The 14,267-nt window shown below is 40.7% G+C and overlaps 1 protein-coding gene across 3 annotated transcripts in view; it reads right to left on the bottom strand.

The window, feature by feature from the left end:
- Nucleotides 1–14,267, bottom strand: part of DAB2 (DAB adaptor protein 2) — a 163,015-nt gene that overhangs the window by 57,620 nt on the left and 91,128 nt on the right. For all 3 annotated transcript variants that reach the window (XM_033932363.1, XM_033932381.1, XM_033932371.1), the window contains exons 5-7: nucleotides 6,546–6,677; nucleotides 4,251–4,334; nucleotides 2,198–2,224 (exon numbers count right to left, since the gene is read on the bottom strand). In XM_033932363.1, coding sequence (XP_033788254.1) covers nucleotides 2,198–2,224; nucleotides 4,251–4,334; nucleotides 6,546–6,677 — 243 coding nt within the window. The remainder of the gene's footprint in view (nucleotides 1–2,197; nucleotides 2,225–4,250; nucleotides 4,335–6,545; nucleotides 6,678–14,267) is intronic.

Below are 14,267 nucleotides of genomic sequence, written 5' to 3'. Positions count from 1 at the left end.
GCAGATGCGATTCTGTATATGATGTCGGTGTGCGATTCTCAGCCGCTTCTTAGGCAGCTATTGAGACCGGTGTTCTATACAGAATCAGGCCCTTTAAGCCCATAGAGAGGTAGTCATCTTTTCAGAAACATCCCTCCCCTCAAAAAAAATAAAAACCAAAAAAAAAACCCCAGGCAAGCAAGATACTGCATGAAGGAATTGCTTTGAATGATTTCACATTGCAGCACCTGATTAATACAGAATTTATGTTTTTGTTTTTATGGTGGGATGTTTCCTACCATTTTGATTTTATGGCAATGATTGACAACATGCATTATAATGAGTTTATTGTTATGGATTATTGTCATACATGCCAGTTGTTGTATATTTTAAAATACCAATAAAGACGATTGAACTAAAAAAAAAAAAAAAAAAAGAATTTATGTATTCACAAGTATGGAAGAGCATGGAAATTTACAACTGGGAAACCTTGTATAAGTGGGCTTCAAGACAAAAATACCACAATAACAAAATGCTAGTGCTTTTTAGCACTAAAAACCTGGCTATTCTCAAAACTGTAACACTTCCCCCCCTCTTAGGCCTCTCCCTCCATCCTCACCCTTTTACACCTAATCTTTAAACCCTCCACTGGAGTTCCTCTCTCATCCTACTTCCTGTAAACCGTGCCGAGCTCTGCATCTGCGGAGATGGTGTGGTATATAAACCCAAGGTTTAGTTTTAGTGATTCTGGACGCTCAGAATTTTCTGTGCAACATCTGTGTTTGCAAAGTGACTTAACTTTAATACATCAGCTTTCTTATGATTTAAGGCTTGATATGATGCACCAAGAGAACCCTTCAGAAAATGGTCGCAGTAGCTAATAACTGACTCCTGGGAGAGCCACAGGGAACCAGTGATAAGATTCAGAAACAAGTCCTGAATATATAGGGACAATTTGAAAATCCTTTTCTAAAGGTTAAAGGTTTGTAAATGCTATTTTTTTTAGTGCTAGGTGCCCCTTTGGAATCCAATACAGCTTAAACTTGATGGAAATACCTCATCCTCTTTAAAACTATACACTTCCAAAAATCTAGGAGTGCAGAACAAGCAATAGACTGCTATAAATGTCCTTCATATGAAAGAGATTTTATTGAAATCTCTAAGCTAAAATAATATTGCACTAATGTGTTCTGTTACTCAAACTGAGAAAATTTTGATATTTGTCATTCATTGTCAGAGCCTCAGATGCAGAGCATGTAACAGGCTGTCTGGTAGATGAGAATGGCTGGGGAATAGTATTGTGTTGCCCAGTCTCTCCCTGAAATCAAGGATCTATTCTTTTTCCTAGGCCCAACAGTTTTCTCTTGTTCCTAATGGTTTGTACCATCAGCCTAATCGGAAATGACCTGTATAGGTCAGTCACTGTGATTTATCCTTCACAGGTGATTGGTAATTTTCCAAAAAAATCTCAGGAAGGACATACAAAACTCCTAAAACTAATAAATTATGCTTTATTGGAAACCATAGGAGGGACCTACCTAGACACTAGCAGGTCTACCCACTGCACTCATACAAAGATCCACTCATTCACTTAACACACAAAAAAACAAGAAAAAAAAGAAAGAAAAAAAGTTCATCTTCATATGGCAAAAAACTCCACTTATAAACAACCATTAAGCAAGGTCCAAAATGTATCAGTTCACTCAGCAGTGAGAAACACTATAGTAGCCCTCGTAGGAACCACCTCAAAAAAACTCTAGCACGCCAAATTACCATATGAAGATGAACTGAGGCTTTTTCTCCACTTTTTTTTCTTGTTTTTTGTGTGTTAAGTGAATGAGTGGGTCTTTGTATGAGTGCAGTGGGTAGACCTGGTAGTGTCTAGGTAGGTCCCTCCTATGGTTTCCAATAGGGCATAATTTATTAGTTTTAGGCGTTGGTAATTTCCCCCTACAATGTGATCTTCACCATGTATCCCAGCCACTGAAGTGATCATCTTTGACTAGGCTCTCTCTGGAACTCACCATGCATGCATCCTGAGTCCAGCCTCTAGATGTCACCATTCTGCAACAACATAATTCCTCTCCCCAAAGGCTTTGAACACAGTCTCTGCTGTATCCCCAGTGCTTGCTATCACAGAGAGGCTGTATCAACTGGGACAGCCCAAGATTCTTCTACATACATTTTTAAAATCAAACAACAGTCTGTACCATCTTACCTCTACTGTTTTGCTAGAATCTTCACCCTGTAGAAAATGAAAGATATCTAAGAAGTCTATTCAAAACAAGAGATACACAAGTGCAATTCTGTAACACGGCGCTCAAGGATGCGTGTCCCTTTGTGCACAAAAATAACCACTTACACATGTGAGCACTATTTTGTAAGAGCACGTGTAAGTGGCACAGTGCTCAAATGCCAAGGGGCATACTCATGGGCAGTACATGAGTGGGAAAAAATACATAAGAACTGCCACACTGGAGCAGACCAAAGTTCAATCAAACCCAATACCCTGTTTCCAACAATAACCAATTCAGGTCAAAATATCTGATAAGATCCCAAAAGAGTAAAACAGATTATTCTGTAATGAAGCAGTGGATTTCCTCACGGCCATTATAATAAAGGCTTATACGCTTTTCTTTTAGGAAATAAACTAAACCTTTTTTTAAACCCTACTACTATTACTATGAATTATTTCTATAGTGCTACCAGATGCACGCAGCACTGCACAGAGTCACAAAAAAGAAGAAAACAGTCCCGGCTCGAAAGAGCTTACAATCTAAACAGCCAAGACAGAAAAACAGGATGTCATGGATACAGTTAAGGGGAACGGTTAATCAGCTGGCTGGGTTGGAGGGCAGAGGGGAGTACAGGACAATCACGCCATTGTGACATCACTGATGAGGTTGGCTCTTATTGGTGGAATGAGGCATTATGACATCACAATCTCAGCTCTACTTCCCAAAGACTGAAACTCTTCACACTACTACTACTACTATTATTAATTATTTCTATAGCGCTACCAGATGTACACAGCGATGCACAAAGTCACAAAGAGTAAGAAAACAGTCCCTGCTCGACAGAGCTTACAATCTAAACAAAAGCTAACTGCTGTTACCACATCCTCTGGGAACAAGTTCCAGAGTTTAATTACATGTTGATTAAATATATATTTTCTTGAATTTGTTTCACATTTACTACTTAGTAGCTTCATTGCCCCTTAGTCTTAGTATTTTTGGAAAGCGTAAACAATCAAGTCACATCAACCTGCTCCATTCCACTCAGTATTTTATAGATTTCTGTCATATCTCCCCCTCAGCTGTCTCTCCTCCAAGCAGCTTTTCCTCATAGGGAAACCATCCCATTCCCTTTATTATTTTTGTCACTCTTCTCTGTACCTTTTATAATTCTGCTATATCTTTGAGAAGTGGTGGCTAGAATTGCACACGGTATTCAAGTTGCACCATGAAGCAATATGTTGTGTGATCGTGGCACCGAGGTACCCCCCTCTTCAAACCCAGCATGCAACCAAAAAGAGGGAGAAAAAGCCTCAGACTAATGTAGCAGTATAGAACCAAAAGGTACAAATCAAAACTGCTTTTGATACTTTCACTGGCATAAAAAACTCCCTCACAGAACAGCTCAGGTTTAGAAAAGGGCAAAGTCACCCGGAGGCACGTTCAAGGACTTAGCTGACAAAAGACGACTTGAGCTCCAACGCTGTCATGTTTTCTCCAATCTTCCCAACAAGCGACCTTGTTTCACCAATGTTTGGCTCATCAGGGGAACAAAACAATGCAGCCTTGAAAAGTGCAGCCACGCTGAGACTAGCATTGGCGCTCAAGTCGTCTTTTGTCAGCTAAGTTCTTGAACGTGCCTCCGGGTGACTTTGCCCTTTTCTAAACCTGAGCTGTTCTGTGAGGGAGTTTTTTATGCGAAGTATCAAAAGCAGTTTTGATTTGTACCTTTTGGTTCTATATTGCTACATTAGTCTGAGGCTTTTTCTCCCTCTTTTTGGGTACATGCTGGGTTTGAAGAGGGGGGTACCTTGGTGCCACGATCACACAACATTTTGACTCATATGAACATATTATATGTTGTGTGTCCTCATATAATTTGTTAACACCATGAAGCAATAGAAAAACATTATAATAATCTTATTTTTGTGTGCATCCAGAATACTATATGATAAATGGATGCCCTTACCACATTGGGGTAATCAATATTCAGCCCAGTGCTGCACATTTATTCTAATTAATTCTAATTAAACTTACCATTTTCTTATCATTTTCTTCTTTTTTTTTTAGGTTATAAATTAACTGGAAAAGATCTTTAAGATCAACAACTAACGGTTCAGCCTATAAAGGAAGAGACAATGAATAAAGGTCTTTAAGTCAATAACTATTTTTCATATTTATATATATATATATGAGATTATATATTTTGTACCTGTAGTTTTTCTTCTGCAGCTTTGAGTTCATTAGTGCTCTGGGCCTACAGCTGCCATTATTCTCCTATTTCTATATATATATAGCACTTTGAGTTGCATGTGCCCAATGTGCATGTGCAACTTAATTGAATAATGAGTATTAGCACTGATAATTGGCTTCTTAATGAGCAATCAGTGTTAATTGGATTTAGTTTAAATTTATGTGCCTAAACATGGCACCAAAAAGGGGGTTTGGAAACGGGAGTGTCATGGGCTCTTCAGCTTGGGGCAGCGGCAGAGTAAGGAAGAAGCTAACTCTCGATCCCCTCCTTACCCCACCGACAATTCAAGCAGCAGCAGGCAGACCACACCCATCCAACATCGGGACCTTTCTTCAGCTCTTTAAAAGGCCAATGCAGTAAAACTACCTTCTATTCAGCTTGGGGCAGCAACAGGGTAAGGAAGAAGCCAACTTGTGATCCCTCCTTACCCCACCGGTGATTCCAGGAACCTTGTGCAGGTATACCACGCCCACCCGACATTGGGAAAATGAGGTAAAACTACTTCCTCATTATCTTGGGGGAAGCGGCAGGATAAGGAAGAAGGCAAGAAGCCAACTCTCGATTCCTCCTTACACTACCAGCGATTCCAGCAGCCTCATGCAGTATCCTTCCCCCTTATGTCTCTTCTTTCCCTGCATATCAATTCCATCAGCATCTGCCCCCTAATGTCTCTCTCCCCTTAACCTACACACCAATTCCATCAACATCTGCCCCCTTTCTTTCCCTCCATTGCAATTTCATCCAGTATCCTTCACCCTTATGTCTCTCTCTCCTTTCCCTGCACACCAATTCCATCAGCATCTACCCCTTATGTCTCCCTCCACCACCCTTCCATAGCACACTGCCTCCTTTCTCTTCCTCCACCACCCTTCCATGCTCCTTTCTCTCTCCCTCCAAACAAATGCAGAACAGCTGGTGACATCAACATCAAATCCCCCCCCCCGACATCAACGGCAACGTGGCCCCCCCTGACATCAATGGCAATGCGGCCGGCTGCTGCAGGAAGGTCCCGTGATGACTGCATCTGCTGGCTCTACTCCGGAAGATGAGGATGGATGGCAGAAGCAGTCATCACGGGATCTTCCTGCAGCAGCTGGCCACGTTGCCATTGATGCCGAGGGCGGGGGGGGGCATTGCCATTGATGTTGGGGGAGGGCACGTTGCCATCGATGCTGGGAGGGGTCCACCGTTGCCATTTGAAAAAAAAAAAATTGGCAAGGTGAGTCGCTCGTCTGTTTGTCCTCCCTCAGCGGGCCCCCTGACGATTTTGGGCCCTAGGCACGTGCCTACTGGGCCTATCCATTAATCTGGCCCTGGGTGGGAGAGAGTCAGTGACCACTGTGTGAGTGTCTGTGCGTGTGGGTGGGGGGGGAGGTGGAGTGTCATGTTTACATCTAGCCCCAAACATCCAAACTGTGCCGTGGATGCATTCTTAGCATCTAACTTCTACAGAACAAGGAAAAAAGGCAAACAACTGCTACGATATATAAAACAATAAACCAAAAGGCAGAACAGTCCACGGTGAAAACTGTTCTGCCTTATAGTTTATAGCAGGGGTGTCCAACCTGCGGCCCAAGGGCCGCATGCGACCCCGTGAAGTATTTTGTGCGGCCCCAGTCAAGGGCGATGCAGTGTTTTCCTCTGCTGTCCCCGGGTTTTTACCATCTTGCCGGCTCCCTCCTCTGTCTTGCTGCAGCATTTGCGCGGCCCCAGAAACATTTTTTTTTGTCCAATGCAGCCCAGGGAAGCCAAAAGGTTGGACACCCCTGGTTTATAGCATCTAACTTCTAATTCAGCCACAGTTTTTCTACATTTTTGTATTATGTCTTAGCCTCTCTCTCTCTCTTTTTTTTCTCTTTGGAATGTAGAAATAATTGCGAATTATAGGGCTCCTATTACAAAGGTGCGTTAGGGCCTTACATGCACAAGCAGCTACCGCCTCCTCTTGAGCAGGCGGTAGTTTTTCAAGTAGCGCGCACTATAGCGCGCGCTAATCCGGTGCATGCACTAAAAACGAGCACTATGGGCTCCTTTGTAAAAGGAACCCATAGTGCCCGATTTCATACTGTATGCTTTACCTGTTGTGCAGTTTTTATAGCGAAAAACTGGTGTTGACCTTCTGCTCCACAAACATAACCAAAAGCACGGTTATCTGTCACATCCCGAGCAATAAAGGAAATTTTATTTACTGGATGTTCGTGTTCTATTACCTAGAATGGAGAAATAGAAAGAATAAATATAAATCAAATAATATTGACATAGAGGAATAATCTTAAAAATGTGCTTTTTATGAGAAATAAAAATAAAAGTATGAAAACTTTTCTCCACATGTTCTAAACCAGTGTCTCTCAAACTGCCACGGCACAGTGGTGTGCCCCGAGGTGATTCTGGGTGTGCCACGAGAGATTCCAGCATTTTACTTTATTTTTTAAAAATCCTATTTTCCATTATAGAATATGCTCTAATTAGAAGCAGGCCGACGTGACTAGCGAGGCCTGCCACAAAAGGAGGAGCCACTGCTTGCCCTGGATTGGTAGCATGGATTGTTGCTACTCTTTGGGGTTTGACCAGATACTAGTGACCTGGATTGGCCACTGTGAGAACGGGCTACTGGGCTTTATGGACCTTTGTTCTGACCCAGTAAGCTAATCTTATGTTCTTATGGCCTCCCGGGTTGGGAGGGGAGGAGGAGCAGAGGGGGAAGAAGGGAAGAAAAGGTTTATGTGGAGCTTCTACACATTGGTACTTTTGGATTGTTTAGCTTTTTCATGTATTTTCCACCCTAGGACTAGCAGGGACCCCTGAGGAAGGCTCTCTTGTCGAAACACGGACCGTGTTGGGTCCAACGCTCCCAGCGAACTAGGTCCTTAAGGTTTTTATGTGGATTGCTTTATATATATATATATATGTATATATATATATATATATTTTTTTTTTTTTAAATAATAAAGTCCATTTCAGGAACATCGTTTCTCCACAGTGTTTGTTTTTTTTTTTTTGTTTCTCTTGGACTCTTTATTCTCTGTGGATCGTCTAGGGTTAATTTCTTTGTTTTCAGTACATACCCAAATAGTCAATGCTAGGTAGGGTTACCAGATGTTCGGATTTACTCGGATATGTCCTCTTTTTAGAGAGCATGTCCGGATGGCTTTTCAAATCCCGGCAAGAGCAGACTGAGGGGGCGGTGCTAGGGGCAAGGCTGGGTCGTGGGCGTAACGGGTGGGGGATGGGTGGAACTGTTCGGGTCTGGGGGTAGGTCTAAGAGTCTCCAAATTTTACATACATGGCATCTGGTAACCCTAATGCTGGGAGCTTTGCAGGTCCTGGCATTGAATACCTGGGGTTAGTTCAACCAGCAGCTTGAGTGGCTTACAAGCCATTTATCACTATGGGCTGAATATTGGCCCCTAAGATTATAGAATACTAGCATTTATACACATGAATGTCACATTCATGCTCTTAAGTGTTATGTACAAGTCACATTGCACGTAACTGCAAGGGTTTAGTTACATAGGAAAGCACACGGATGTGTCAAACAATTACATGCTTAAGCTATAGAACGCTATCACTTACATGCTGAAGTCTACTACTACTATTTATTATTTCTATAGTGCTACCAGACACACACAGCACTGTACATTAAATACACCAAAGAAGGTCCCTGCTCAAAAGAGTTTACAATCCACATTTATGCCTGCTATAGCCGTCCTAATTCTGCCCGCTTAGTTATGTGGCATTGAATATCAGCCAGCACATCTATATTATTTCATTTTCTATCCCATCCTCCCCAAAGAGCTCAGAACAGGTTACAGGCTAAACCTTTAAAGAAGCCCCGATCCCCTTCCCAGCCTACAAATAAAGCCTCTCCTTTTCTTCCTCTCAGCTCATGAAAATGAAAGTCCCCTCCACCTCCACGTCTAGGTAGGCTCTACTCAGTCCTCTTTTATTTTGTTAACCACACTGATCTGCAAGGTATTGCCGTATATAGGGCTTACCTAGACTTCAGGAGGGTTGGGGTTAGGGGCTTATTTTTAGGGGGGCTGGCTTTGATTCTTATGACTTGGGAGAGAGAATAGAGGTGTGTGTGTCTTTTTGGAGACTAGTAGAGGGACCAGGGCTTCATTAATAGGTAAAATATAGTTATGCAGATCTTGGCTGGTATTCAGCTGGGGCTTCTAGCAAGCTAGGATCTAGTAGTCATCCCCACCAAATTTAGCCCTGCCATTCAGTGCCAGTGCCCAGACATAGTCCAGCACTAAATATTGGGAGTTAATCTAGCTGGCAACAATAAGCGTTAAAAACAAAACAAAAAACATTGACTACTACCAGCTGAATATTGGCTTAAGTCAAGTGGTAAGTTATTCCACTGAGAAGGCCCAGCTACACTAAATAAAAATGAGTGAATGCTATCAAAGCATTTTTGGTAGAAAGAAGGGATAACAAGTAGATGTTGGGGTAGTGATCTTAGAGGTCATCTAGGTGCAAGTGGTATCAACAGACCAGAATAGCATTTTTGAATTCTGCATTTTATTTACTAGAGTAAGGGAATACTTGCTGAAATCTGTGGTCAATGTTCTTGTTGGAGTGGGGGGAGGGGGGTAATATGGTCCCACCATTTTGCCCCCTTTATCTGAACTGTGGTATTTTAGATGAGCTGTAGATATTGAACTTCTATAACATGAAGGCCTGAGGAGAAGACATTGTAGTAGTCCAACTACCCTAAAATCGGGGCATGCAGAAATTTATGTAAGATGTTTCTATCAAAGTAAGAATTGTCTGAATGAATCTGCTGCAGTTTATGGAAACATTTTTGAACTAGAAGCGAAATGTGCACCGGAAAGTTGAGTTGATCTTCACACTCAAAATGCTGTATCTTGGAGACTAACTTTGGTGTCCATCATAGAATTGCCCCCTTAAAGGTCAATTTACAATGTACATAGTAACTGTGTAACATGGCACCTAGGTTGTCAAGGCAACTTAGGCACCTATGTGCCTTTATTTAGTTACCTCAGGAAAAGGAAGCACAGACATTTGCACCTGCTATGAGGGAGCTATAACTGTGTTTATGTGTTAGTAAGAATAGGCACTGGTGTACATTTTCTAAAATATGTGCACTGTGCTATACTATACAGGTCTTATATCCTGCAATTTTTCAACAAGGAATCAATTCAGCTAACAAAAAAACTTTGTACAGAGTTTAACAGTAGGAACTGTAAAAGAGGCAAGAGAGATCAGTAGAGATAAATATACTGACTTGAGTAATTAATTCTTATGTGGAGAAGAGATATATCTTAAGTGTCTTTAGTAAATGGAAGAATAAATTTGTTGTAAAGACGTTGGGAGCTTATTCTAAATGCTCAGAGCTTGGAATTCGAAGGTGGACTCAAACATCTTTTTCTGGTGGATTTGTTCAGGAGATGGAAAGGGGATCTTGAATCATTGTGTTGGTCTTGAGCTGAGTAAGGAGGGCATAACATTAATGTTTGTGGTGAGCCCTTAGGAGTTTTCTCTCTCTATATAGCTTTGTGGATCATGCATGCCATCATGAAGTGTATTCTTTTCTTAATTGGTAGCCGATGTTGTTCTTTTAGGAGTGGGGAGGCCTTGTCCATTTTGATAGCTCTGAGAATTAGTCTTGGCCGCTGTATTCTGAAGTATCTAATCTTCTGAGTTCCTTGTCTGCGATACCAATCCTGCTTCCGCTTCACCTATTCTCTATTCTGGGAATGCCAACGCATATGGGGCTAACTCTAAAAAAAGATGCTGAAACACTGCCAGTATCGAGTCTATTGAGCTATTGCAGCATATTTATCAATAAAGTGATTGTTTGAACAATACACCCTTGGCTGATCTATTGACATCCTCCCTCACGACTCCCCCGTTGTGTGTTCTTGTCTCGTCGATGAGGCCTGTTCTTGGATTCCGATTCAGTGCCAATATTTAAGTACCACGAATACACGTAAATTACAAGAACACAGTAATTGGCGCAATCCCCTATTGGTGCAATCCCCTGGTCCTGGAGGGATTCAGGTTTTCAGGATATCTACCATGAATATTCATGAGAGAGATTTGAATGCAATAGAGGCAGTACATAAATGTGTATGCTGTAAAATCATGGTTAAGGCTTCATTCAGATGCGTTTTTCATGGGTAATATAAATGAATAACACATTTGTAAGTAGGAAATTGTATACAAAGATGCAGCTCTACTAGTCCAACGTTCTTGTTGCATGCTTTAAAAGACTATTCTCTTTTTTGATTTTGGAGTGTCCTACTGACAAAAGCCAAGTTTACAAAACTGATTCAATTCAAATGATTTTACCAGAACAGAAAGGCCACTTTCATCTCAGTTTTCTAAAACTTGAGAATTTATACATTTCTTCTAGCTGTGGCATTATCTCAGGCGTGGTAGTTTTGCATTTTTCAAGAGGTTTTCATTTTTCACTTATTAGCCATGTCTCCTTTCATGCACTGAAAAAAACAGTGAGCCTGATTTTCATTTAGCAATGTTTCCTTGTGATGAAAAGAGATCAGCTCAACTCTATAATGAGTACACCTAAAATAGAATAAAATGCATTTTCCTTTTTATACGTGTGTTGTTGTTTTTTGTTGTTGTTCTTTGTTTGTTTGTTTTATGAAGTTTCTAAGTACTTATGTACTAAACTGCAGAAAAATGAATGCAGATTCATATAATTTTAGCACTTTAGTCATTATGGGATTTCATAAATGGTGAGAGTAATTTAATAAATCTTACAGAATTTTTATTTGCATTGCTGTGGTAGAAAAATTTGTGTGCTCCAATACTGCAGGATCAGACATAATTATACCTGATAAAAACAAATAATTTTTGAAAATGCTAGCAAATAACCTATGACTTGTTCAGTCTGCAATACTATCTACTATGCATGCCCTAAAAAGTTTGTTGTCTGCCTAGAACAAAGATTGGAGACATTATGGAAAGTCTGGCAAGTCTCATCATAAGAACATTAATAGCAGCCTTACTGGGTCAGATCAATGGTCCATCTAGCCAAGTATCCTTTCTTCATAGTGGCCAATCCAGGGAGAGTGTGGCGCAGTGGATAAAGCTACAGCCTCAGCACCCTGAGGTTGTGGGTTCAAACTCACACTGCTCCTTGAGACCCTGGGCAAGTCGCTTAATCCCTCCATTGCCCTAGGTAGATTGTGAACCCGCCGGGACAGACAGGGGAAAAATGCTTGAGTACTTGAATAAATTCATGTACACCGTTCCGAGCTCCCTTGGGAGAACGGTATAGAAAATTGAATAAATAAATAAAATAAGTACCTTGCAAAACCATGCTAATCTAATCTAATCCTTACCGAATCTTCTTCCAAAATAGAAGCTCGACTCGGTTTACATAGATACTTAACATACTTAGATCAGATCTAAATGAGCAGTTATATGAAAAGTGATGTAAAAAGATCCACAACCTCAGTACGATCTATTAAAAAGATGTGTTTTTAAGAATTTCCTAAAACTTGTAAGAAAAGGAAGCATTCTAATATTTACTGGAAGTTTGTTCCAAATAGATGTAATAGATGCTACTGATCCAGGGCAAGCAGTGGCTTCCCCAATGCCTGTCTCAATAGCAGACTCTGGACTTTTCCTCCAGGAACTTATCCAAACATTTTAAAACCAGCTACTTTAACTGCTCTTACCACATCTTCTGGCAATGCTTAACTATTCTCTGAGTGAAAAGATATTCTCTCCTATTGGTTTTAAAAATGTATATTAATGTCATACTATTGTTATAGTATCTTGTGAAGCAATTCAGAAATTGTAACTTCATTAAGGTCCTGATTCTCTTTAGGATGCTGATCTCATCAGACACCTAAGAGGCAGCCACTGATCGCATGTCAATCACGCGTTGGCACCCTAAAGAGAATTGCATCTGTATCGCTGAACAGATGTCTTAAATGTAGACCAATATTTTGCAGGCCTACATTTAAGGCATCTTGCATCCATATACGGAGGCATGTAGGGACACTTAAACATACACAAGGCTACTTCCGGGCAAAATAACTCCCCACCTTAGGCATGCTTAACCCTTTCAGGACCATAAGGATCGTAGGCCAATTTTTATGGTTTTGACGACATTTTTATGGTAAAAAGGGCTTGCAGATGCCAAAAAATTGATTTTTTTTGTGAAATATCATTATTTTTAAAAAAAAAACTCACACTTCTGGCTTATGGACAGTGTGGCAAGTGAATCTTCTCGTCAATCTGGCAACGACGCTAATGAATGAATGTCGGAACCAGTTTGTTTACATAAAGGCAGTATCATATGGAATCCGTACATATCAAATTTAGAACTGTAGACTATCCCAATCAAAATTTATAGGATTTTAAAGTTATGGGACAAATATGTCCCTTGGTCCTGAAAGGGTTAAGCATCCCTATGAGTCTTTGTAGATGCAAGACACATGCCTACAATGTAGGCATCCTTCCCCTTTAAAAAACCATGCATGCTGACTGGCTGAGAGACGGCGTTAGGACGCATACAGCCACCTACCATCTGGTCTTTGTAAGTTTTGATAGAGTAAAAAAAATCCCATGTTATACCACTCAGGATTTTGTAGACTTCAATCAAATCTCTCCTCAAGCTAAAGAGCCCTAACGTATTTAATCTTTCCTCATATGAGAGGAGTTCCATTCCCTTTATCATCTTGGTCGCTCTTCTTTTAACCTTTTCTAGTTCTGCTATATCTTTTCTGAGCTAAAGCGACTAGAACCGAATGCAATGACCTCAAGGTGAGGTCATACCATGGGAGTTATACAGAAGCATTATAACATTCTTAGTCTTGTTTACCATCCCTTTTCTAATAATTCCTAGCATCTTGTTTGCTTTTTTGGTTGCTGCCGCACATTTGCAGAAGGTTTCAGGGTATTGTCTACCATGACACCCAGATTTTTTAATGGGTGCTGACCCAACAGGGTGGACCCTTGCATCTGGTAACTATGATTTGAACTATTCTTCCCAATGTTCATCACTTTACATTTGTCCATAATGAATTTCATCTGCCATTTGAATGCTCAGTCTTCCAATTTCCTAAAGTCTGCCTGTAATTTTTCAGTCTGCATGCGTTTTAACAACTTTGAACAGTTTAATGTCATCTGCAAATTTAAATTGCCTCACTCGTCATTCCAATGTCCAGCTCATTTATAAATAAGTTAAATAGAACTAGTCCCAGTATGGACCCCTGCTGCACTCCACTATTTACCATCCTCCGCTGAGAAAAATGACCATTTAATCCTACCCTCTGTTTTCTGTCCAATAACCAACTCCTAATCCACAACTGAACATTGCCTCCTATCCCATGACTCTTTAACTCTTTAATTGTCAGATGGTGAAACAGTTGCTTTACTTAACTTGATGTTGACCGAGAGCAACAGTGTCAAGTAACAAGCATTTGGAGATACAGATCTCCCATAAGAGTCATAGAAGACACATAATGCTTCTGAGCAACAATACCAAATAAAGGGCTAATTTTCTCAGGTGCTCTCATGAGGAACTTTGTCAAAAGCTTTCTGAAAATCTAGATACACTATATCAACCAGCTCACCTTTATCCACATGTTTAATCACACCTTCAAAGAAGTCAAGTAAGTTGGTGAAGCTAGACCTTCCTTGGCTGTACCCATGCTGACTCTGTCCCATTAAATCATGTTTGTCTACCTGTTCCACAAATTTTATTTTTTATAATTGATTCCACTATTTTGCTAGACACTGAAGTCAGGTTTGTAATTTCCCGGATCTCCCCTGGAACCCTTTTAAATAATTGG

This window comes from Geotrypetes seraphini, chromosome 1 (assembly GCF_902459505.1).
Source record: "Geotrypetes seraphini chromosome 1, aGeoSer1.1, whole genome shotgun sequence".
Taxonomy (NCBI): Eukaryota; Metazoa; Chordata; class Amphibia; order Gymnophiona; family Dermophiidae; genus Geotrypetes; species Geotrypetes seraphini.
Note: the sequence above shows the minus strand (reverse complement) of the source record. Positions and strands in the feature narration are given on the sequence as shown.